General features: G+C 45.0%; 1 protein-coding gene across 5 annotated transcripts in view; it reads left to right on the top strand.

Annotated features, from left to right (window-relative positions):
- The window catches only part of LOC140429519 (protein prune homolog 2-like), a 725,367-nt gene that overhangs the window by 156,772 nt on the left and 541,914 nt on the right, over positions 1-26,681 (top strand). For 4 of the 5 annotated variants that reach the window (XM_072516617.1, XM_072516616.1, XM_072516620.1 and 1 more), the window contains exons 2-4: positions 12,432-12,536; positions 18,661-18,863; positions 22,927-23,111. In XM_072516617.1, the coding sequence (XP_072372718.1) occupies positions 12,432-12,536; positions 18,661-18,863; positions 22,927-23,111 (493 nt within the window). The remainder of the gene's footprint in view (positions 1-12,431; positions 12,537-18,660; positions 18,864-22,926; positions 23,112-26,681) is intronic. The other variant, XM_072516619.1, reaches the window with a different exon arrangement.

Genomic DNA, 26,681 nt, shown 5'->3' with positions numbered 1-26,681 from the left:
CGCCTTTCGGCAGATTCTACTACAATCGAATGTCATTTGGGATCATCTTGGCATCAGAAATCTTCCACCGCATCATGGAACAGATGATGGAAGGGTTAGACGGAGTTTGTGTCTACGTGGATGATGTCATCATCTGGTCCTCGACTCCAGAGGAACATGTGTCACGACTGCAGAGGGTATTCAGACTCATACATGAGCATAGCCTCAAGTTAAATAGATCCAAATGCAGCTTTGGAATGTCCACGCTGAAGTTCCTTGGTGACCAGATATCGGAGCACTGTGTACGCCCTGACACAGACAAGATAAAGGCCATTGAAGCGATGAAGGTCCCCGAGGACAAGAAAGCGGTACTTCACTTCCTTGGAATAGTGACTGTTTTAGGCAAATTTATCCTAAATTTGGTCACATACACCACGTCTCTATGGAAACTGATTAGGAAGTCCACCTCTTTCGAATGGAAGACAGAACATCAGAACGAATGGTTGGAGTTGAAGGCAAAGCTCACCACTGCACCTGTTTTAGCATTCTATGACCCTGATCGTGAAACCAAGATTTTGACTGACGTCAGTCAGGATGGCACTGGAGGAGTGTTGCTGCAGAAAGATGACACCTCGTCATGGTTCCCAATAGCATATGCATCACGTGCAAGACACCGACAGAGACTCGGTACGCTCAAATTGAAAAGAAGTGTCTTCTCACAGGCATTTTGAAATTTCATGATTCCGTCTATGGCCTACCAACATTCACCGTTGAAACAGACCACAGACCTTTGGTACACATCATACAGAAGAACCTCAATGACATGACTCCTCGGCTACAGAGAATTCTACTTAAACTTAGAAGGTATGATTTCAATCTTATATACACGCCTGGTAAGGATCTCATCATAGCCGACGCATTGTCTTGCTCAGTCACTTCACCCAAGTGAACCACTAGTGATGATCCGACAAGTTGAAGCCCAGGTAAAAATGTACGCAGGCAACCTTCCTGCAACGGACGAAAAGAAAATTCTCATCATAGCAGAGACGGGCGCAGATCCCTTGCTGCAACGAGTAATTCACAAACTAAACAATGGGTGGCCGAAAGGGCAATGCCCACAATTCTACCTCACCTCTCGTCCGCACTACCCGCAGTCCAACGGCAAGGTGGAAAAGGGAGTGCACATAGTCAAACTATGTGCACTCCCTTTTCCACCTTGCCGTTGGACTGCGGTAGTGCGGACGAGAGGTGACGTGCTTGAAATTGTAGCACTTTGCAAACACGGTCCATTCTCGACTGTGAAAGCATGGTCGATTGTCAGTCATGACCGTGTTTGGGATGCCATGACGAGAGAAGGTCTCTTTGCACACTTTGATCACGGTTTGTGAGGTGAGGTCAGACATCTTCAGTACTTCAGGGAAGTTCGAATAGAGAGTAGTGCTCGATGAATGTTGGATGCAGAATTCATCTAGCACTACTCTCTATTCGTGTTGCTCCCTTGGCATCTGGTATGTCACCGGCTCAACTGCTGATGAACAGGGACCTGCAATCAATGCTTCCGGCCGTACAACTGCAAGATCTACTACCGGTGATACACAAGATGCGATGGCTTCTTGATGGTCAGAAGCATCACTATGACAAACATGCAACTGATTGGGACGCGCTATCTCCAGCAGACACCGTCAGAATCAGAATACTTGATGGTGGCTGGTCTGCTCCACCTGTTATTATTCGACAAGCTGCACCCAGATCCGACATGATACAAACGGTTGATGGTACCATTGTCCGCAGAAATCGAAGGGCACTTCAGAAAATACGGTCACCACTGATTGTCCTTTCACTGCCGTTTGTTGAGGCAATCCCTCAAGACATCCTGACTGACGTTTCCACTGGTCGTGAGACACACACAACGACCAAGCCACCGATGTCTCTGCCGCCACCTCTCATAAGGTAATCAAGGAAGAGGAGGAAGCCTCAAAGCCTGAACCTGTGAACATTTTTGTAGTGATCTTTACATGGGTATGTACATGAGGGGTTAATGGGAAATTGAAAGATCACTAGGGGGCAGCACTGGTGGGTATAAAAGCAGACGCAAGCAGCTGTCTGTCTCTCCTGGTGATTAGACTGATGAGAGCAGGAGCAGATCTAGCTCAGGGCTACTAGTGTGGTCAGACTTAGCTACTGTATATAAACGTTGTAACCTTTCTACTGGTATTGATATTAAAGTAAGAACTCACGCAGTTGTTAAATTCTGTTACTCAAGAAACCTTTCAATACCTCTGGACGACTTCGAGCCTTCTTCACCAAGCTGCAGTAAGCCTCTGCAGCAACTGGATTGAGTAACGCATGTTACATACAGTAGTGCTACCAAACACACTACAGTGAGGTAACAAAAGATGGTACCAGGCTGGCTTTAAATGAACAATACTAGCTAGTTTAGGTTACAGAAAAGAAAGAAAAAGAACAGAAATTCAAGTACCGACCATTCGACTGTGGAAGACTTTGCAGCATTTAGACCCTAGACAACCAACCGACGCGATGGAACACATGCAATCTCCACGGCAGCTGAAAACTACTGGTAACTTAATAGTAACTGGACAATGTTTAAACAGCAGTTCCAAATATACATGGCAGCTACTGACTTAAACACAGCCTCCGACGAGAGAAAGATTACGCTGCTACTAGCAAGGGCAGGCCAGCAAGCTATAGACATTTATAACTCTTTCACTTATGTTGAAAATGAAGACAAAACTAAATTTCAAGTCATACTCACCAAATTTGAAGAACACTGTAAAACACAGTCTAATGAAATCCTGGAAAGATTTAACCTACGCAACAGGTTCCAAAACAATGGCGAGACAATCTCTAATTTTGTCACAGATCTCAGATTAATAGCACAAAGCTGTAACTATGCTGATTTAACAGATTCCATCATCAGAGATCAATTAATCTATGGACTCTCCGATGAACACTTAAGGGAATCACTAATGCAACAAAATGATCTAACTCTAAAAACCACCATAGCAAAGTGCACAGTGCAAGAACAAAAGAAACAGCAGTACCTTGAGTTTCTTCAGAAAATAAACGGAGAGAAATTCCTCCACGAGAAGTTAAAATGGTGTCCTCTCCTCACAGGCATTTTCTTCCGGTCGCTGGCTCCAATTCAAATATGTACCGCATGCGCACAGTCAAGAGAGACATGACCCGGCGAGATCCCGCCCTGCGCATGCGCAAGAAACTGTGCATGCGCACTATGCAAAATACCGAACTCAGCCAGAGGAGCGATATGCGCATGCGCAATCGCTTCCTACGCATGACGACGTGCTACTGCTATGGCAACGCCCACTTAAGAGGGAAATGTCCTGCACAAGGGAAAAGATGTTTAAAGTGCTCCAATCTGAATCATTTTGCCTCCCAGTGTAAGTCAACAGCAAAATATCACTCTCCAACACAGAAACATGCAAACTTCAAGGTTCGCACGGTGGATACAATGGAAAACCAAACAACCAAAGAAAATTTTTCCGGCCACGAGGATTTCCACTCCTGGGAGAACACATACTTCCTCGGAATAATAGATTCGGCAGAGGAACTTCAAGCGCCGACCACAAATCCTCAATACGTTAATGTCAATGACTCCAAAAGTGAATGGAACGCCACGGTGCAAGAGAACAACTTCCTAATTACGTTCACGCTTGACACGGGAGCGCCCGTAAACTTGATGACAAGCAAAGATCTCGCATCCGTCCCAGGGACACACAAGATGATATCTGCTGTATGCAAGTTAAAAGGCTACAATGGCTACCAGATCACCTCAAGTGGATCATGCCACCTACAAGTAGTCAATAAGAGGGTCACGAAAGGACTAAGCTTCGAGATCGTGGACGACAAAAAGACATCGCTGTTAGGTGCTCAAGCCTGCAAGGACTTGAGGTTGGTCCAGAGAATATTCATGCACACGAATGACTCATCATGACTAGACGATGACATCCAGCTGCTGCTCAGCGAGTATCCTGACGTCTTTCATGGCATGGGTACGTTACCTTACAAATACAAAATCCTGCTCAAGGAAGATGCAAAACTTGTCATTCATCCACCTAGGAGGGTACCAGCTCCCTTGTGGGACAGGATAAAATCAGAGCTCCTACGCCTACAACCTCAAGGCATAATATCAAATGTCACACAGCCGACTGACTGGGTCAGCTCGCTGGTGTATGTCAAGAAGCCATCATCAGGTGACCTCAGAATCTGTTTAGAGCCCAAAGATCTGAACGAAAACATTCGCAGGGAACACTACCCCATCCCCAAGCGAGAGGAGATATGTGAAATGACAAACGCTCGCATCTTCACCAAACTTGTTGCTTCCCAAGGCTTCTGACAGATGCAGCTCGACAATTCCAGCAGACTGCTGTGTACGTTCAACACCGTTTGGACGGTACTGCTATAATCGCATGCCTTTCGAGATCATCTCCGCATCCAAAATCTTTCACATGTCATGGAGCAGATGACAGAGGGCATTGAAGGTGTCAGAGTATATGTTGATGACATCATCATATGGTCAACGACAGAAGAAGACCACATTGTTTGATTAAGACAAGTCTTCAAAAGAATTCACCAATTTGGGTTGAAACTCAACTAATCCAAGTGCACTTTCGCACGCTCATCTCTGACCTTCCTGGGTGACACTATATCAGCACAAGGGTTGAGGCCGGATAATTAAAAGATCATGGCATTCCAGAACATGCAGCAGGCAAGAGACAAGAAAGCTGTGCTCAGGTTTCTTGGATTCATTAACGTCCTAGGCAAGTTTACACCGAACTTATCAACAAGGACGTCAGCATTACGAAACATGATAAGGAAGGACACAGAGTTTGACTGGACTCCAGGCCACCAAGAAGAGTGGGTGGATCTAAAGCACAAATTGATGGCAGCTCCAACTCTGACATTCTTCGATCCAACGAAATCTCTAAAAATCTCCACCGACGCCAGTCAACATGGAATTGGTGCGGTACTCCTCCAAATGGATGACCAATCGGACTGGGTCCCAGTTACATATGCGTCTAGAGCGATGAACGCCACAGCGTGCAGGTATGCACAGATGGAGAAGGAGTGCCTGGGGCTGATCACAGGTATAACAAAATTTCACCACTATGTGTACGGCCTTCCCACGTTCCTAGTTGGGACTGATCAGAGATCGCTAGTCAACATAATTGAAAAATATCTTAATGATATGACACCGCGCCTACAACGCAAGCAGATGAAGCTGAGGAGGTATGACTTCCCACTGGTCTACATTCCTGGGAAGGACCTCATCATTGCTGACACACTGTCCCGAGCCATTAACACTGACAGCTCACCTCCTGCGTCCATTGACAATGTAGACGCTCAAGCACAGTTGTGCAGAGAGACTCTGCCGGCATCTGACAAGAAGCTGCAGCAAATTTGTCTGGCGACATGAGAAGATGCGATCTTGGTCCAGGTTATGCACAACCTTCAGCATGGCAGGCCAAAAGGACGGTGCCCGCAGTTCCAAAACATCAAAACTGAACTGTCAGTAGTGGACGGATTAATATTGAGAAATGACAGAATTGTCATTCCACTAACGCTCAGCTCAGACATACTCCGTAGGATTCACGAGGGACATCTCGGAATCGAAAAATGCAAAAGAAGAGCAAGGCAATCCGTGTACTGGCCTGGGATAAATGAGGACATTACAAACATGATACTCACATGTGACACATATCAAAAACATCAACCGGCACAATGCAAGGAGCCACCCCAGCAGCATGAGACGGCTACATCACCGTGGAACAATGTTGGCATAGACTTGTTTCACTCCATGGGTCGAAACTATGTTCTTATCATTGACTATTACTCCAACTTTCCGGAACTAATGAAACTTCTTGATCTCACGTCCACATCAGTTATCAACAGTATGAAGTCTTACAACACCAGGTTAAAGTCCAACAAGTTTGTTTCGATGTCACTAGCTTTCGGAGCGCTGCTCCTTCCTCAGGTGAATAATTATTCACCTGAGGAAGGAGCAGCGCTCCGAAAGCTAGTGACATCGAATCAAACCTGTTGGACTTTAACCTGGTGTTGTAAGACTTCGTACTGTGCTCACCCCAGTCCAACGCCGGCATCTCCACATCATCAGTTATCAAAGCCTGGAAGGAAACATTTTTGAGGCATGGTATTCCACAAATAGTCATGCCCGATAATGGTCCTTGCTTTGCGAGCTGGGAGTGGACGGAATTCTCCAATAAATACAACTTTAAACACGTGACATCAAGTCCACACTTTCCCCAATCCAACGGCAAAGTAGAGAAAGGTGTACACATTATCAAACGACTCATAAGCAAGGCCACTGACTCAAATTCCGACATACACTTGGCTCTATTATCATACAGAACATCACCGTTGAGCTCCGAGCTATCACCAGTTCAAATGCTCTTCAATCGAGATGTGAGAACAACGCTACCAGTGTTACACTTCAGCAATCCGGATCACTCATAAGTGCTTGACAAGATATGACACCAACGTCACAAACAAAAGCAGCACTATGACCGGCATGCAAAATCGCTGCAACCATTAGCGGTCAATGACATGGTTCGACTGCGACACCCAGGTGGAGGATGGTCCAACGCGGCAACAGTGCTATGACAAGCAGCGCCATGATCATACATTGTAAAGTCCGATGAAGGTGTGCTGTTCAGACGCAATCGATGAGACCTGCTAAAGGTTCCACTTCCTGAACCTGTCTTTCTGACATTAAATCTACAGGACTCACTTAATCGACAACACTTGACACCATCAGCCGGTGAACAGATGGATATTAAACCCTCAATGTCTCCATGCCCACTTAGGAGATGAACTCGAATCAGACACACACCCAACCGCCTGAACCTGTGAACATTGGACTGATGCAGTCATTGATTTCTGTAACGCATTTGCACACGATACTAACTATGTTTGTTCCATTCTAGTAACAAAACTGAAACTATGTTAAAAGAAAAGAAAAAAGGGGAGATCTTTACATGGGTATGTACATATGGGGTTAATGGTAAATTGAAAGATCACTAGGGGGCAGCACTGGCGGGTATAAAAGCAGACGCAAGCGGCTCTCTGCCTCTCCTGGTGATTAGACTGTGACAAGAGCAGGAGCATAGATCTAGCTCAGGGCTATTAGTGTGGTCAGACATAGCTACTGTATATAAATGTTGTAACTTTTCTACTCACGCAGTTGTTAAATTCTGTTACTCAATAAAACTTTCAATATCTCTGGACGACTTCAAGCCTTCTTCATCAAGCTGCAGAAAGCCTCTGCAGTAACTGGATTGAGTACTGCATGTTACAGTGCTACCAAACACACTACAGTAAGGTAACAAAAGAATGTTCTCTTCCCTGTTTGCTCTGTATATAGAAATTGTACATATCATATCATTATATCTCGCTTTGTCACACGATTTCCCTAGTACCATACCTGTAATGTTAAAAAAAGGGGGAGATGTAATGATATGTACACTGACATGTAACTAAGGGGTTAATCAGAACACCCAGCTGTGGCACGACCACTAGAGTGCATTACACAACTCATTGTAAAACCAGAAACACATTCGACCCTCCCTCTCACCCCTGGCCGGGACTGTAGGATTAGCACCAGAATAGTTTAGATCTCAGGCTGGGTCACCACATGTGGCCTAGATTCCAGCTGTACAGTTAGTCATTATCACTGAGTTACTAGAGTTAGATCAGTAGAGTGTTGAACTCATTTGTCTAGTTGTTGTTACTGAATAAATCCTTTCAACTTACTTCAAGGACTGGAATGTCTTTCAACGTCGTCTATGGTCAGTAGCAACTTATGTTAATCAAACAGCATAATATAACAGCCCTTGATGGGACAGTCAACCACATTGATGTAGGTCTGGAGTCACATGTAAGATAGACCAGGTAAGGATGGCAGATTTCCTTCCTTAAAAACCAGTAGTGAACCAAACGTTTTTTTACGATAATCGGCAATGGTTTCATGGTCATCATTCGACTTTTAATTCCAGATTTTTATTGAATTCAAATTTCACCATCTGCAGTGGCGGGATTCAAACCCAGACGCCAGGGAACTCTGGGTTACTAGTCCAGTGACAATACCACTATGCCACTGCCTTCTTGTGTCAGTGTGTCAGGGGAAGTGTCAGGGCACTGCCCGGGCATGTCCCTCACCAACCCGGATTGGGGGGGGTGGGGGTGGGGGGACTATATTTACCTGTGCGACCCTGGCATGGTCCTCATGACTGGTTTTCATTTTAAAAACCAGTAGTGACTCGCGCTGGTGTGATGTCATGCTGGCTGGGTGGGAAGAAACATTGACGGCAGATGTAGTGGCATCAAACCCGCTTTTGATATTATAGTGTATCCAAATCCGGCTCGCACATTTCCTGGGAGTGAACCTGATTGCATCATTGAAGGCAGGTTGGGGAAGATAGGAAACCGAAATCTCGCCGGCTCAAATCCCGCTTTTTGCCTCTTGTGAGATTTAATAGTCATTAATGGATTTATGCCTGTGGCTAGTGAGCCCATTAAAAACGTGGACATCATCATCGAAACTGGAAAAATTTGTAATCCTTTAACTGCTTGGTAGATTTGTGACAAAACAAGGAAACATATAAAAGCACGTTGTGTTATTACAGCTTCTTAACAGTACCAATCATTCTTGGATCAATAGACTGCCTGCTGAACTGAAACCATTATCAACTTTGAAACACAGCTAAGCATCATAATGGCTCCAGCAGTAATAACAGAAGCTTCCAACTACATTGCCTGAAATAGACATCACAAAATGTTGTTCCATTTCCATTTCAAATCAAAGCACCTGTCCGATCAGTGGAGAGGAGCAGGTGTCAAGGTTTTTAAACTTTCAAAAGCAGATTATTTTTTAACAGCCAGAACTGTCAGTCGATTTAACACACAGCACGAAACATGACAGCAGAAGCTGACAGGACTTTTTAAAAACATTTTTAATTCAGTAGGGCACTCTTCAATGGAAAAAGCACAGTAATGTATGAAAACACTTACACAATGGTAGTCAATGAAACTGTTATCTTCCTTTGAGGAACAGACCTGTGGAACAGACCCCTATGATGAATCACTGCATTAAATATACACCTGCATGACAATGCAGCATCTAATAGTGACATTTGAAGGTGTCAAAGCATTTTAGATTTTTTGGAATATTTCCAACTCCTGAGTAAGCTTCTCCCAGTGGTCTTGAACTCTTCAAAAAGGTAAGTTCTTTTAAGGCTACCAAAACATCAGCACGCACAAATAATGTATGGGATTAAATGCAATTTCCTGGTGATCCTCACAATGTGGACACTGATCTTGAAAGAGGTGCGTGCATTTAACACACCAGGTCTTTCTGACCTGCAAAAAGGTCACTCAAAAATGTTGTGGGGTCAGGAAGGCAGAGGAAAAGTGCTTTTCCAGCGACAAAACGGAAGTTCAGCATTTGAGGCTCGACTCATACCTCCATTAGGAGAGAAACATCTGTCCCATGATACTCGTTTGAAAAGCTGATATTGAACCTATTTTTGAAATTAATTTTGCTGTGCTGTTTCTGTGCCAGTATCATGATCATCATCGTTGAGCTAGCTTAAGTTGCTTTTGGAGAAATAAAGTTTGCTGTTAACAACTCAGTTGTCAGTATTTTCAGCTGCACCGGTTTTCAACAGACAGCTCATTTATATACAGTAAGAAGTCTTACAACACCAGGTTAAAGTCCAACAGGTTTGTTTCAAATCACTCGCTTTCGAAGCACTTCTCCTTCCTCAGGAACATATATATAGACAGAGTCAAAGATGCAATACGATGCTTTGAATGCGAGCATTTGCAGGTAATTAAGCCTTTACAGATCCAGAGAGAGGGGTAATCCCAGGTTAAAGTGGTGTGAATTATCTCAAGGCCAGACACAGTTGGTAGAATTTCACAAGCCCAGGCCAGATGGTGAGGGGTGAATGTAATGCGACATGAATCCAAGGTCGCAGTTGAGGCCGTACTCACGTGTGCGGAACTTGGCTAGAAGCTTCTGTTGGACGATTCTGCGTTGTCGCACGTCCTGAAGGCCGCCTTGGAGCACGCTTACCCAGAAATCAGAGGCTGAATGTCCTTGACTGCTGAAGTGTTCCCTGACTAGAAGGGAACATTCCTGCCTGGCGATTGTCGCGCGATGTCGCCCCGATGTTGGGGAACACTTCAGCAGTAAAGGGCATTCAGCCTCTGATCCCCGGGTAAGCGTTCTCCAAGGTGGCTTTCAGGATGCACGACAACGTAGAATCACCAAGCAGAAACTGATAGCCAAGTTCCGCACACATGAGTACGGCCTCAACTAGGACCTTGGAACCATGTTGCATTACATTCACCCCCTACCATCTGGCCTGGGCTTGCGAAATCCTACCAACTGTCCTGATTTGAGACAATTCATACCTCTTTAACCTGGGATTACCCCTCTCTCTGAATCTGTAAAGACTGAATTACCTGTAAATGCTCGCATTCAAAGCATCGTATTGCATCTTTGACTCTGTCTATATATATATATATGTTTCTGGAACCTACCTCTTCATTCACCTGTGGAAGGAGCAGTGCTCCGAAAGCTAGTGATTTGAAACAAACCTCTTACTGTGCTCACCCCAGTCCAACGCCGGCATCTCCACAACATTTATATACAGTTGCACATGTACAATTCCGGTGGAAATATTTCCCTTTTTTCACTACTGTTTTCTAGATCCAAATTAATTTAATTTGGATATTTGTATGCAGTGATGTGCTTGAAAAATGTACAACTTTAAATGCTTCCTTTTCTCTACGTTTTTGACATTCAGCAGAGGCAATGTTACACCGAGCGAGAGACACACACATCTTAGCCTCTGAACAAAAGGAGATCAGTCAGTTTGTAATATATTTTCACATCTTTAATGAATGTAGGCAAGCAGTTGATTAGTTTCCACATTACTAAGCTTGGAAATTATGCCATTGTTGTTTAAAGCTGTTGTTCGGCCATACCTGAAGTATTATTCTGGACATTGCACCTTGGAATGATATATTGGTATTGAAGGTGGTGCAATTCACCAGAATTTTACTGAACTGAAGAAAAGAAAGCAACTCTTCAAATTAGATTGGGGTTAAAATGGTTAATTTATGAGGATGAGTCATGTGAATTAAATTTGTATTCCTTTGAGTATGGAAGATCAAGGCCAGGATTTCTGGCTTCACCGGCGGCAGAAATCATCGCGGGCGGAAAATTTGACCGAGCTGTGATCTCTGGCGAGAGCAGGACCAGAAAATCCTGGTCAAAGGAGTGATCTGATTAAGGTGATTAAGGTGATTAAAGGACTTGATTTGGTAGATAGAACTGGAGGACTCCAGAACAGGAGGGCACAACTTGTTTAACGGTGATGTTGAATAACCATTCTTCACGCAGAGACGTGGAAATCTAGAATTCACTCCCCCAAAAAGATGTCGAGACCATGAAAAATTCAACACAGAGAGTTTTATTGGGTTTGCGTATGGACCCAAAATAGGTAAATGGATTAAGATCCGAATCTTACAGAATGGCTCAGGTATATGAACGACCTAATTCTGTTCCAATGTAAATATGTAACAGTTTAAAATCTATGGTCGGTTTGTATTCCATATTTAGAAGGAATCAGTTCAATAAAATGAATGTAATTCAAATCATCATGCCAAATCTGCTGCCGTGATTACCACAGAAAAAGGGAGGGAAATGATCCTAGAACTTGGAATTTTGCAATGATGGACAAAAACATTATAGTTGGAAAGCTAAATCTGTGTTATGATTGTAGAAGTAAATTTAGCCTTTGCAAACAGGATTCATATGAAATAAATGTTAAGTGAGTTGCAAGTGCAAGAACTGAATTTGGAATTCATGCTACTACTCAATCTTCATAGCAATCTTTCTGATAGGTTTTGGATAATTTATATCATTGTGTACTGCTCTTTCAAAGCTAATTTATGAGACTACTCCAGAAGTGAACAAAATACTTTGCACAAAAACTTGGTGATTTAAAATTTGTGTGGGATTTTGTTCTTACCCGTGAGTAAATTCCCCATTTGGTTTCAGCCAGAACTTCAAGAAGCTACAGAAATTTGTATCAAACTGGATTCTGTAGTCACAAATTATGCAAACTGAACTAATTATAAGAGATTGATCCAGTTTATTTTAATCTATTCCCTGTTGATGAATATGATTGTCATTTTAGTGTGACGCCATTTATCCATCTGTCTGATGTTCTCTAGTCTTCTCATTTTCCTATTAGCTGGAAAATATTTATCTGAACTTTCTGCCTATGAAATACATTTAAGAAATCAATGAAATCCATATGTGTGCATATAATATAAAATTGAACTTGACTATATCCTGTTGTCTTGTCCATCTGTTTTTTCAGATTAATAAAAATGATCTGCCCAAAGTTCATGCTGTACTTGGAGACAGAGAATGTGACCTGGACTCTGCTGTTTCAGCTTTAGCCTATGCGTATTTCCTTTATAAGGTAAAGGAACCTTAAAAATACAGAGTCAGTTTTCCATGTGCATTTTCTATACATCAAAATACATTGTACATATTCATACAGAAATAAATTACACTCTGAGCAAAGTGAGGCGAGCTGCTCATCTCCTGCAGTACGGTGCATAAATGATAGGAAGATTTTCCAATGATGGGAATATGTGCAGCAGCAGCTTCTGTCTGCTATTTGATGCTGGTGTAAAGGGATGTTGCATAGAATGCAAGGCATTAATATTAACATATGCAATTCTACATGAGCTATATTGGAATTCGTTTTCTGCAATTTTGCATTCTTTTCAATGGATTGCACATGTGGGAGCGAGTTCATAAAAGAGGAAAGTTCTTTTTCTAGCATATTTTTGGGATCTATTTTTATGTTCTTTCATTTTTTTGAATTAGAACTTCGAAGAAATTAAGAAACAGGCATTTATATGATGCCTTTCCCATCTAGAGGGGAGGCTTCAATACTAGTGAAATGCATGTGAAGTTTAGTTACTCATTCAATATATGAAAATGCAAGTCAGACCTGCATATTGCAAAGGCCCACCAACATCAATTAACTAAATCGATGCAGTAAAGCTCGTACAGAAGGAAACACTTATTGATAGTCCCAAATAAAGGACAGTATAATAGACACAACTGAAGCTTGAAAGCACAGAGGCTCATAAGTAATTTACTGCTAACAAACAGCTGCAATGCACCAAATGTTTTCTTTTATTTATTTATGAGACTTGGGCATCACCGGCTGGACCAGCATTTATTGCCCTTCCTTGATTGCCCTTGAGGGGGCTGTTAAGAGTCAACCATATTGCTATGGATTTGGATTCACATTTAGGCCAGAGCAGGTAGAGATGGTGGATTTCCTTCTCTAAAGGACATTTGTGAACCAGATGGGTTTTTATATCAATTGAAAATGGTCATTAGACTTTTAATTCCAGATTTTTATTGCATTCAAATTTCACCACCTGCAGTGGCGGAATTCGAGCCCTGGGTTTCTGGATCACTGGTCTAGTGACAATACCACTAGACCACAGCCTCCCCTAAATGTTCTTGTAGTTGTAAACACAGGCTGAATAGGTAAGTGAAAAGAAAACTTCATTTGTGGAATAGGGACCTGTTTACCCAGCACTCAGCACTCATAGTGATATAAAAACTGTTCTGTCTCTGGAATTCAATGCATGCATTATTCTATCCCAGAATAGAAGAGTTTCTTTGCTACTGTGACAGCTGGGTAAAAAAATCTGAGCTCTGAAGGTTCTCTCAAAATAACGGCTTGTGTTCCAGGGTGCTGATTTGGGATTATTTACTTTTGTTTAAAGTGCCCAACCTGCTGTTCTGTAACATCACCTGACTAGCACCGCAGAGAGTCTCCAAAGAGTGAAGTGCAATCAGGAGGGGACAAGAGTTGAGAATTGTAGGTGTTGATATTCACTGGGGGCTGTTGGCTTTTGACATTTGGAGAGTTCTTGTTACTCGGCAGTGACTCTTAGCATTCTGAGGGGTTGTGGTATTCAGAAGTGGCTCTTGGCATTCACATCGGGCTCTATACTTTTGGGGAGGGGAGTGTTCTGAAATAGGGGATAAGAGGAGGAGAAGATTGGAGAATGGTGATGAGATGGAGAATGGTGGCTTTGGGAGATGAAGAAAGAGAAGAGAAAGGTGTGAGGAATTGGGGCTCAAATGAAGGGGGAGAGTCAGGAGCAGCAGAAGCAGCAACAACATGGTTTGGAAGCAGATCAGAGAGGGAAACAACCAGTAAACTGGAAGGACCAAGGAGCAAGGATCATAAAGATAATAAAGATTATTAGACTGAATAAAATAGCAGTGGAAGGGTGTTTTTCTGAATGGTGGACTGTGACTAGTGGTGTTCCACAGGGACCTTTGTTCTTTGTAATCTTTTTATTTAATCTTTTATTTTTGTCACAAGTGGGCTTACATTAACACTGCAATGAAGTTACTGTGAAAAGTGCATATATAAATGATTTGGAGGAAAATGTAACCGGTTTGATTAGTAAGTTTGCGGACGACACAAAGATTGGGGGAATTGCGGATAGCGATGAGGACTGTCTGAGGAATCGGCAAGATATCGATCGGTTAGAGACTGGGCAGAGAGACGGCAGATGGAATTTAATCCAGACAAATGTGAGGTAATGCATTCTGGAAGGTCTAATACAGGTGTGAAATATATAGTAAATGGCAGAATGCTTTAGAGTATTGACAAACAGAGAGATCTGGGTGTACAGGTCCACAGGTCACTGAAAGTGGGCAAAGCAGGTGCAGAAGGTAGTCAAGAAGGCATACGCCATGCTTTCCTTCATCGCTGCAGAGCATGGCCCAGTCACTGAGGAGCATCACTGAAGATGTTGACACAATGGTGCGGACCATGGGGAACCGCGAGGGCTGGCATGGGCAGCCAGGGCTCAAACAGGCTGCCCCTCCATCCCAAGGTGAACCCCAGGCTCCATGGGCACCGACTGAGAGCAGGGGGCGCTGAGTGCCAACCCGGACCTGTCCCATGGAGTGGCCACCAGCTCCCCCCGAGTTCCACCCCTCTGATGAGGCTGCATCTCACAGTTAGCACACGTGACAGGGTGGCACGGTTGTGCATGTGCCGCCGGTGAGTGAGCCGGGGCTCTCCAGCCCCAGAGCCCCCAGAGGACTCCCACCAAGGCCACAGGGTGAGATAGGCAGCAGGCTGCCTCCTCCTCAGATGTGCATCCTGGAGAAACACCTGGATGTAGTGGTAGAGTTAGGAGGGCCGAGCACATCAGGAATCACTGAGGGGCACTGGCCGGGGGGGGGGGGGGGGGGGGGGGCGGGAAGATAGATAAGGGGTGGTTGGGGGGGGGAGCGTAGATAGGTAGGGTGTGGTTGAGGATGGGGGGGCAGCACCATCGGGAGTGTGGTATTGTACAACACGTTAAACACCTTTTTACACAACTATTATGATGCTTCTGTCATTTTCTTCTGCAATGCGGGTTGACCTCCAAACCCTTGACCCATCTCTCCAGGCATTCCCCTCCCCATGGCACTCACCCACCCGCCTGCCGTGGATATGTCTCCGGAGCTGTGTCCCATCCCCTGGGTGTTTGGATGTTGCATGTGTGGTGATGCCTTCCGCAGTCTTCAAGCACAGTTTCCAGGCATCAGAGTGTGATTCAGATGCTAGGCAATGACTCCCACATGCTACATGGCCTGCCCACCCACAGGAATCCACTTGGCATCTGTGAAGTGCTCACTTAACCACAATTGACAATTCCCTATTCATAATGGTTGTGCTCAAGGGTGATAGACAATTCCCCACACTTCCGATTGTGCCCCCCCCCTGTTATGTCGAGGCGATTCCCCAGCATGCACATCAAAGGTGGTGGCAGCCAGCTGCTTACCTTATTCTATGTCTATCGATGCCCCTGTTGGGTATACTCTGGGGGCTCTGGGGCTGGAGGGCCCTGACGCTCTTGTCGGTGGCACATGCACAGCTGTGCCACCAGGTCACATATGCTGACTGAGCCATGGCCTCATTAAAGGGTGAATTGGGCCAGTGATTGTACCATACTCCGCAATACCCACCTGCAACTGGGACAATCTCTGCAGCACCTCGGCCATTTCCATCTGAGAGTAGGACATCATCAAGATCAGCCTGATCCTAGGTGACATTCCCCAATGAGTCGGACATTCTGCCGAGGCACTCAGCCGTCACTGACTGCGCAACGCCTTGGACACCTCCAGTAATGGTGCTGACATCATGCAGTCACTGCACTAGTATTGGCCTCTGTCCCATCCATTGCCAGCACATCTCCAGCACCCGTAGCCTCTGGGACTCCTTCAATCGGCGATGGACCTGCTGGAGTATCGCTGATATCATCCTCTAAATGTCCTGACTGCTCCCCAACATCTCCATCAGCTCTGGGTAACCCTGTACCAGAGGCTCAGCATCAGGCTGGGACCCAGCTGGGTCCTGGGATCCAGCAGCCCTCTGACTGCTGTCTCGCCTGGAATGTTCCTGCCTCCATCTGATGTGCATCTCCAGCTATGTGGTGCCCAGAAGCCTGACCACTAATATTTCCCACTGAGGTGCGTGTATGTGTGCTGGTGGAGGGTGGGGATGCCAGCTCTGACATCTTGATTGTATATTCCTGGGAACTTCCCTCCGTTGTTGTCTCCTGGGAGGCTGGAGTGGGGACCACCCGGGATGGACCGGCGCCGTCGGCTGGAGGACCTGCGGGAGAATGGAGATGTGGTCACTGGGAGGAATGGATGAGTAAGGCAATAATAACTCATGTTTGATAGGTCCGCTGGGTGGGGCCAGGTGGTTCCTCACCTCTGTGACTTCTGCCAACCTCCGTGTGGGTGACCGCTCTGTCCTCGGCCACCCTCGTCACCTCCAGGGCTCGCTCCTCGAAGGAGGTGAGGATTCTTATGTCCGGCACATCTCCGCCTATCTGGGCCCTCTCCCAACTTGCGGCAATTCCCACTCGCTACGACACTTGGAAATCTTTCCGGAGAATCGCGCCCTTAGAATTTTATTTACCACTGGGCAGCTTAAAGCCGAGACATGGCCGCCATTTTGAAAGGATGCCCTGATCTCCAGGTGAGCCTGTGGGTTCGCCACACCCCCCACCCATGAGAAATGTTATCCCCCATACACATAGGCACAACTCACACACCAAGTGAGAACATCCCACTATGGGATTCCTGGGGGCCCCCCTGTTCAGGCCCCCTTACAGCATACCCCCCCCCTCACTTCCATGACCCCACCCATCAACCCCTCCAACTTACCGGAGGCCCCTACTTACCTGCCCATCATACCCCACCCTTAAAACCCCGCCCCTCCACCTTTGTTTCATGGAAAAGTTCTCCCTCGGCCCCTGACACTTGGCTGTGCCATCCTGGCACCTGGGCAGTGCCAGAGTGGCAATGTCAAGGAGCCCACATACCAAAGAGAGGGCCATGTGGTCACCCTGCACTGACCGTGACCACCCCGGGGCCTCCAATGGTCTAGTAGACCCCACGGGTGCCATTTCGCCTGGTCCATGTACTTGTGGGCCAGCATTGATCAACGCCCAGCTGCAGCCTCCCTGGGGAGGCTGGAGAACCGAGGGTGGCTGGTGAATCCTGGGTTGGTCGGCCTTGAGTAGGTTGCCACCTACTTCCGCAGCGCCGTTTGGTCCCGTCTTTTTTGGGTGGAGTTCCGAGACGGACGGCTCTTGGGACTTGGGTGAATCCTGCGAGGCGCAGAGGCTGCTTGGCGGATGGGCGTGCACTCCCAGGATTCACCAGCCGCGCAGTGCTCTCGATGGAGCGCAACACGACCAGAGAAACTTGCCCTTTATTTTCTGACTGTGAGGTAAAGAGTTGGAACGTTGTTCCCCCAACTTTAATGGCGGTTTAAAAATGGGTAGAGTTTCCTGATAAACATGTTGGGAACCTTATTTGCGTGCATAAGCATATCGTGTTTAAAATGCCACCTGGCTCAAATTAAGTTTACATTCCAAAGTAAATTGCCTGCCAGTGAGAATTGAGAACATTCATTTTTACAACTGGATATAACTGTCATGCATCTCGCGATCTTCACCCCTTCCATGATTTGAGGTTACTTACTCTCTTGGGGGCTTTGCATAACTTCTCTTGAGTGCCATTAGCAAACACTGCATCAAAGCTGGACAAGGGTGGTAGAGAAAGGGGCGGCAAGTAATCTGGAAAGTTGGAGTGAAGAGTTTGCGGGGGTAGGTAACGTGTATTGGGGGGACGAATGTCTAGGGAAGGTGGAAGTGGAGGGGGTGGGGGCAGGAGAGCATCCGTGAAAGGCGGTGGGGGCAAGATTGTCTGATGAAAGGAAACAGGTAGGGGAGAAGAGTGTCTGAGGAAGCGATTGGGGGAGGCATGGTAGTGGCTATTGAGCAGGTCAGAAGCTGAGAATTCTGCAGAGTAACTCACCACCTGACTCCCAAAAGCCCGTCCAGTATCCACAAAGTATAAGTCAGGAGTGTGATAGGATACTCTCCGCTTGCCTGAATGAGTGCAATTCTGATGATTTAATTTAAGAAAGCAGATTCATATTTTTTTGATTTAAAACAGTGCTGCAAATAAATTCTGTGTTTTCTCTTCAGACCCACCCAGCAGATGATCTTTATGTGCCTGTTCTGAATATACAAAGATCCGAATTTCTTCTTCACACTGAAGTCGTCTTTATGTTACAACAACTGAACATCTCAGATTCTTCTTTAATATTCAGAGATGAAATTGATCTCCATTTGTTGAACAGAGAAGGGAAACTGACATTAACACTTGTCGATCATAATACACTGACAAGGTGCAGTGATTCAAAACTTTAATTTCCAAGCAGAGTAATGAAACATGAGTTAATTGTAATGTTCTTGTTGGATGGCCTGATTTATTACAAGAACACTTGTAGCTAAAGCTATAAACAATTTAACATTAACTGTGGGTAAACTATATACAAGACAACAGATGAATAACAGTAAAATCATACTCAAGCAACCTCTCTCTTCAACTTCCTCCAGCCAGTCTCAGGTCAACTGACTTTAACATTCATTTATATACCAGTGAGACTGCTAGTGGTCAGTCAATGAATTTCAACACAACCATGATATCACTACATTAATGTTGACATATGTGTTCAAGCGCTGGGATTTTTTTCTTCAGCCTGTTGATTATAAATGGGTAGACAATTTAGTCACTCAACTGAATTAGATCATAGATCATAGAACTTACAGTGCAGAAGGAGGCCATTTGGCCCATCGAGTCTGCACCGGCCCTTGGAAAGAGCACCCTACTCAAGCCCATTCCTCCACCCTATCCCCGTAACCCAGTAACCCCACTTAACCTTTTTGGACACTAAGGGCAATTTAGCATGGCCAATCCACCTAACCTGCACATCTTTGGACTGTGGGAGGAAACCGGAGCACCCGGAGGAAACCCACGCAGACACAGGGAGAACGTGCAGACTCCGCACAGACAGTGACCCAAGCCGGGAATGGAACCTGGGATCCTGGAAATGTGAAGCAACTGTGCTAACCACTGTACTACCGTGCCGCCCATTAATTGAGAGACCATTGTGCTACCTTGCTGCCCATTAATTGGGAGACCTAGATTTTTTTTTACTGGTACTCGGTGACCATGGTTGGAGAGTGAGCTTGGGTACTGTTCCTGCTGGGTTCTATCTATTTTCCTGCTGTCTAATTTCCAGCTGGAAATAATGTACAGATGTCCTGCCATTATATTCCAATGATGGAAGCACTTCAGACAATGAGTATGTGTCATAGTAATGTTGGACATAGTTTGGGCATAAAGGAAATTCTCATCTTCCTTGCCTGCGATGCTTTAAAAGCACTGTCTTCATGGATTGATTGTTTTTTATCTGACCTGAAAGATTTCCCGATGCCAGGGTAACTCGGGTGACTGAGATCAATATTAGGATATTTGCTAAATAAGGCCATGCATTTTGACATTAAAATTAATTAAATTATCAGTCTACCCCCATAACCCAGTAACCCCACCCAACACAAAGGGCAATTTTGGACACGAAGGGCAATTTAGCATGGCCAATCCACCTAACCTGCACATCTTTGGACTGTGGGAGGAAACCGGAGCACCCGGAGGAAACCCACGCACACACGGGGAGGATGTGCAGACTCCGCACAGACAGTGACTCAAGCCGGAATCGAACCTGGGACCCTGGAGCTGTGAAGCAATTGTGCTACCCACAATGCTACCGTGCTGCCCACAAAAAAAAAATGTTTATCATAGTTGTAAATTGAATTTGAATCTGAATTTGCTGGCATGTTTACCTATGTTGTAAAACCTTACACCATATTTCACATGTCTTGGCAATTATCCTGTTAGGTATTGATAGATCTTGTTTTTGCTTTTAATTTGACCGCCCTGCTCCTAATGGACTGGTATTGATGATAATTCTGTTCAAATTGATGTCCTGGTCTACCTTGTCCTCTTAGGCAAAGAAGGAAACATGGCGGCGGGGGAACAAAATGGGTTGGGAAACAGAAATACACATCATGAAATGAAGGAATTTCGAAAGGCTTCTTTAAATCAATAACTTTCTCATGTTCAGGCATGCTGTTTTCTTTGGATGCTTGCCATTATTTTGATTACTAGGATAGAAACTGCTGATTCAATGAGCCAAGCATTTTTTGATTTCTTAAGTTGATTTCCAGAGCTTTTAACTGAAAGGTCAGCCCTTTTTTGGTAATATTTGTGGTTCCTGCTTTTGCCTTTTCTTTTCTAAAAACCATGTATGCCAATAAATGTTAACATAATTGTGCACGGCTTATGGATAATCAACATTTTTTTAAAATACTGAAATCATTGAATTGAAAGTAAATAGGAGTAAATCTAGTAATAAATATTCTTCAGTAGAGTGAAAGCCTATGCCTAAGATTCAAAAGTGCAAACAGTACAAACTGCTGTTCAGGTAATAATTTAGATTAATTAGTTTACCTGACGTGCTGCACACTTGTAACAAAGCCAGCAGTGTTGAAAGGGAAAGCATTGATTATGATCTTCAAATAGGAAAAATGTTTGTCTATTAGTACCACATAATACTGTGAGTTAAAGACAGCTAATTTAAACATGCAACAAGCAATAAGGCAGCGGGAATTTGATTGGTATATTTTAAAATTTGGATTTAATAGTTTAAATAACATATTGGTTAAAGGTAAAGGGCACATTCAATTTGACTGTGCTCTTGGACTCAGAACCACACTGCTCAACAACACAATTTGGAGAACTAAGGCTACAGGATTGTAGTAGCATTTGTGATTTATGTTTCCATTCAGTGAGTCCAAACTTATGACCCCAAATTTTGTTGAATTAGCCCCTATATTCTGATTTTTTTTTAACAAAATTGAAATCCTTATGGAAATTAAATTAAAGAAAAATATGTATGAACGAATGTTGACAATATATGTGTGAAAAAATGTTGACAATATAAAATGAAGTATTGCTGTTAAAAGAGACCAGTAGGGCATGATTCAGTGATTGAGTTGAGCCTGGCGCCATGCATGCTGGGTGAATCCCGGAGAGCACCGACTCGCTCCACCTGGTACAATCTGAATCTCGTCCTCGCTGGGCGAGATCCAGATCGGATTATTTAAATGTGCCATTAGGCTCTTTTAAATTTTCAGACGCCGGATTCACCCAGTGCCCAGGACTCGACGTCTGCGAGACCTCACCAGAGCACAGTTTATCACTGGAGCCAGGGAAACTGCCAGGGTGGCAGTGCTAGGAGTGGGGCCCAAGGGGGGGCCTCGCCAATTGGAAGGAGCTGAAGGGGGGTTCCCAAGGGGCTTGACAAGGTTGTGAGATGGTGGGTGTGGGAAGAAAGCGGGAGTGCCTGAAAGGAGGGGGTGGGGTGGGGGACGATAGGGGCTGCCATTTAAAATGGCGCCCCAATTTGCAAGGTGCCATTCCTTAAGTGTGGCCTCAATGGGGAGAAACTCCCCAAGGTGAAAAGAAACAGCAACGTGCAGTTGAATAGCAGGGAAATGCGCCTAAATGCAGACTTTAACATTTGTCCACTGAATCGTGCCCGCTATTGAAGTTTTGCGCCTTGCACTCATCAGGTTAGCTTGCAAAAAATTAGCAAATTGCAATGGGGAGCAACAATTTATACTGAGGAGAGTTCTGATTGGTGTAGGCATTGCCATAAAGAATGCAGCATGCCCATGGAGAAATTAGCTGCCCAGCTTTGTTCAAAGTCAGTGTAGGTTGATTCTGATTGGTTGATTGCCCCAGGGAATGACTGTTCCCTAAGTTATTGTTTAGATTTTCTTTTCAAACATATTTCACATATATTCACATACAGGGCCCTGTCCTTTTTGCAGTGTTGTGCACACTTTGGAGCTTTTTCATCTGAACCAAAGCTTAGGGAACAGTCATTCCCTGGGGCATTCCCCAGGGCAATGCTTTGACCAATCAAATTCAATTTGAATCTGAACAAAATACAAGCAAAATACTGCAGATGCTGGAATATGCAATAAAAATAGAAAAATGCAGGAAACACTCAGCATATGACTGAAGAAAGGTTAACACCATTTTCTCTTGCAACAGATGCTGCTGTGTCTGCTGCGTTTTCCTGACATTTTCCTGTTTTTGTTGAATTTGAACAAAGCTGGGTAGCTAACTGCTCCATGCAGCATTCTCTATGGCGTCACCTCCACCAGAGTCCACTTGCCTACCGATCAGCACCTTCTCCTCATGCATTATAAGTTGTTGTTTCCTCGCTACAGTTTCTTGTGCGCTATCCTGAGAGAAAAACGAATCGTTTAGAAAGTATGTCCATGTTTTCCAGCAGTACACTACTAATAATATAAAATTACATTATTATTACCTTTTAGTGATGATAAAGTGCTTGAAACTGCTGTTGTGAAAATAATTGACCACCATGAACAAGAGCGACTACATTCTGCTCAGTGTGAAATTGTACTGGAGCCGGTCAGATCTTGCACTACCCTAATAGTTTCAGAAATTCTTCAAGAAGCTCCAGAATTGCTCAACCAACAATTAACACATCTTTTCAGAGGTAAGAATATCTATTTCCTGCTAGAGTAAATGAACTTTGTGTGTTTCTGATCTTGGTCACATGCATAGACAAACCCTTTAAGAAAGAGTGCTTGAAGAAGAAGGCGAGTGATTGATTCACCGAGACTAAAATGAATGAATGATGTAAGTATCATAATAATGATTATGTGCGCAATTATATTTTGATGATTAGGTCAGTATCCATTGATACAATCGCCATGGGGGAACCATAAGCACTGTAGCCAAATTTATCAAACCACCGTCAAATGAATAAATTATCAACAAGATTCCATTTTTTGTAATTTTACCATGAATGAGGACCAACACACATTAAACAACAAATAATACTTCAAATTAAAATTTCACTTTAAATGGTCGATACAACAAAAATACATATAACACAATCACAAGCACTCAGACTCATGGCCACCACCACATGCAGTTCCAAAGTTCCCTAATTTAGCATCTGACACTATGGGCGTGATCCAATTGCTAAGCTGCGCCTGAAAAGCAGTTCGCCGTGGCGCAGCGTGGCCGATGGAAGATTGGAGACCCTGCTCCTAGGATCTACCCAGCTTGCAACGCCTCGTGAGATCTAACGTGATCTCGTGAGACTCTGAGATGTGAATCCTACCCATTCTGGGATTTGGTCGGGGGCCATTTTAAATGACCTGCTAGTCTTGTGGGGGAGGGGGGGGGGGGGAGGGGACGACCTCGCATAGTACGTTGAGGCTGGGGGTCAGGGGTCGATTCGGGGGAGATCAGGACGCATTGATCTCTCGCTACACTGGGGTGTTCCGGTGAGCGGGTGGGGGGTGGGTCCCTTAGGGGCAGTCCTGTTTGTGAGGGGTGTCCCGTGCAAGGCTGACTCTGTGTTTTTTGAAATAGGTACTCTGGAGTTAGACATGTTTTTTTTCCTTCCAACTCTTTTCAGAGTACCATCAGGGTAAAACTGTCAGGACCATCTGAAGTGAACAATTTAAGTTGTTTCTGTCAGATTGTTCCCAGCACAACATAATTGTCCAGCGGAAGCAATCTGGACAATTGCTGGGTAAATTCGTATGGGGGTAACTTCGTAGAGGGATTCCCCAGTGCATAATGTGACGTTGGGAAATCAAAATGTTATAGGATTATGCTGCTGCTTCTTGAAGGTGGAAAATTAGCAGTTGAATAATTAAAAATGCAAGAACAGGACAAAATACAATACTTAATGTTAGGATGTTATAATTTATCGCAATGTTCTTAGAACACAGCAATACAGACAAAATGATGCATAAATGTTACTCCGTTGCACCTAAAATGGCACATAGAAATTAATTTAGCAATGCAGAGGCCTGCAAACATATGCTGTGAGAATGTGGATCATTGTTAATTTGGGGCCGTTTTAAGTGACCTGCTCCTGCGTCCATTTCAGGCTGGATTTCAACGGGCATTAATAGAACAATTGTCCCCATCCCCTTCTCCAGACAGCTTGCTTGGTACTCACAGCTCATTTGATATCACTGCACCTCCCCACCCCGGATTAGCCACTAAGGAATTTAGGCCTCAATCTGCTACTGTAAACTGCCATATCCACATTATGATCATGCTGGGATTTATATTTTAGACGGCAAGTTTTTTTAAAAATCATCACTGTGATGAGGGCATCACAGACAGGACCAGCGTTTATTGCCCATCCCAAGGATTTTAAAAAAAAATTTAGAGTACCCAATTAATTTTTTCCAAATAAGGGGCAATTTAGTGTGGCCAATCCCCCGACCCTGCACATCTTTGGGTTGTGGGGGTGAAACCCACGCAAACATGGGGAGAATGTGCAAACTCCACACGGACAGTGACCCAGAGCCGGGATCGAACCTGGGACCTTGGCGCTGTGAGGCAGCAGTGCCCCTCCCATCCCAAGTATGAGGTACAAAAACGTAATTCTCATTTCAAGTACCTAACATGTAACCTACTTTTAGAAAGTTTTATTTTAGTGCTTCTTCTGTGGTTAATATTGTATATTTCACCAAAATGGACCATGGGTTTTCTCTTGCCTGAAAGAGTTGTTATCCAGCTATTCTAATAATATAGTGGCTGAAAACTTAGCCACTAGTTCAGGGATATACGACGGTTATCAAGAAACTACTCATTCACACTTTGGGCGGGGTTCTCTTAAGTGTGGTAGTGAGCGGGAAGAGCCGGGAGCTTCCCGGCGCACAACCCAGTGACGCTGACAACGTGGTTCAACGTGATTCATCCATTTAACGAGGCCCCAGGTGCTTCTTCCAGCAATGAAGGCTTGCCAGCTGATCCGCCGGCACCGCGCTCACCAGCTCCCCGCTAACAAGGCCGAGCAGCACTTCAACTGCACTTGCACAGCAACCCCAGCCAGGTTGCAACAATGACGCCCAGAAGACTCGCCCCATGATTTGGGGATGTAGATCTTAGATGCAGTGGGGGCCAGGAAGGATGTACTGTTCCCCTGAGAGTCCTGGAGGGTCAGCCACAGGGCAGCCTGTGCTGCCTGGGAGCGCCGGGTGTTTGACCAGGAGGATTGGGCTCCAATGCCGGAAAAAGCTCAACGGCCTACACCGGGCAGCATGAGTGAGTCAACACCAATGTCTTCCCCCCCTCCCTCGAGACCTTTCCGCCACCATGTGACATCCACCCTCTCAACTTTCCATGCGACTCTCAACCCTCCTTCCACGCCCCCCTCCCTTCAACCCCACCAACCCTTCCAACCCCCAACCCCCCCCCCCCCCCTCCCCCCCCCCGCCTCCACCATTGTGCGACTAATGATGGAAGGACGTTGGGGGGAGGAGGCGGCACTTTCGGGCGAGTGGGGAATTGTTACACATAGGGCGCGATCATCCTGTCTTGTTACACTCTCACCGAAGCGTAACAAGGTCGGTGAAAAGCGGGAGAGGAGAAAAACGGGAACAGTGCCAGGCGCCAAACAGTGTGTGATGCAACCGGCCTGCTCCAGTAAACAAAATCGGAATCTCGTCGTAGCGTGGCGGGAGCTCTGGTTTTGTCCCACAGTCCAAAGATGTGTAGATTAGGTGGCTTGGCCAGGCTAAATTGCCCCTTAATTTCCAAAAGGTTAGGTGGTGTTTCGGGGATATGGTAGAGGCATGGGCCTCGGTAAGCCTCATGTACTTTGTTTCTGCGTAATGGTATGCATGGATCTTTTTCATTATTGATAAAGTCGGGGGCTCCCCAAATCCTGTCATCCATCTACAATCATGATCTACCAATCTACCATCTGGAGCTTAAAGTTCTCATCCATGTTTTCAAATCCCTCCATGGCTTTACCCCTCCCTATCTCTGTCATCTCCTCCAGCCCAAGAACTTCTGAGAATTTGTGTTCCTCTAATTCCGCCCTCTTGTGCATTCCCAATTGTGATGCGATGAGGCCATTCGCGAGATTTGCAACATTTGGAAGGCCTCGCACTTTCTAACGGGATATCGTGAGACGATGAGTTCTGGACGTCACCCTCGCTAGGCGAGATCTAGATATACATATTGAAATGAGCCATTCGGCTAATTCACATATCCCAGCATCTGAGAACAAGCGCCCACACTTGGGAGA

This window comes from Scyliorhinus torazame, chromosome 9 (genome assembly GCF_047496885.1).
Source record: "Scyliorhinus torazame isolate Kashiwa2021f chromosome 9, sScyTor2.1, whole genome shotgun sequence".
NCBI classification, from domain to species: domain Eukaryota; kingdom Metazoa; phylum Chordata; class Chondrichthyes; order Carcharhiniformes; family Scyliorhinidae; genus Scyliorhinus; species Scyliorhinus torazame.
This window is presented reverse-complemented; position numbering and strand designations above follow the sequence as displayed.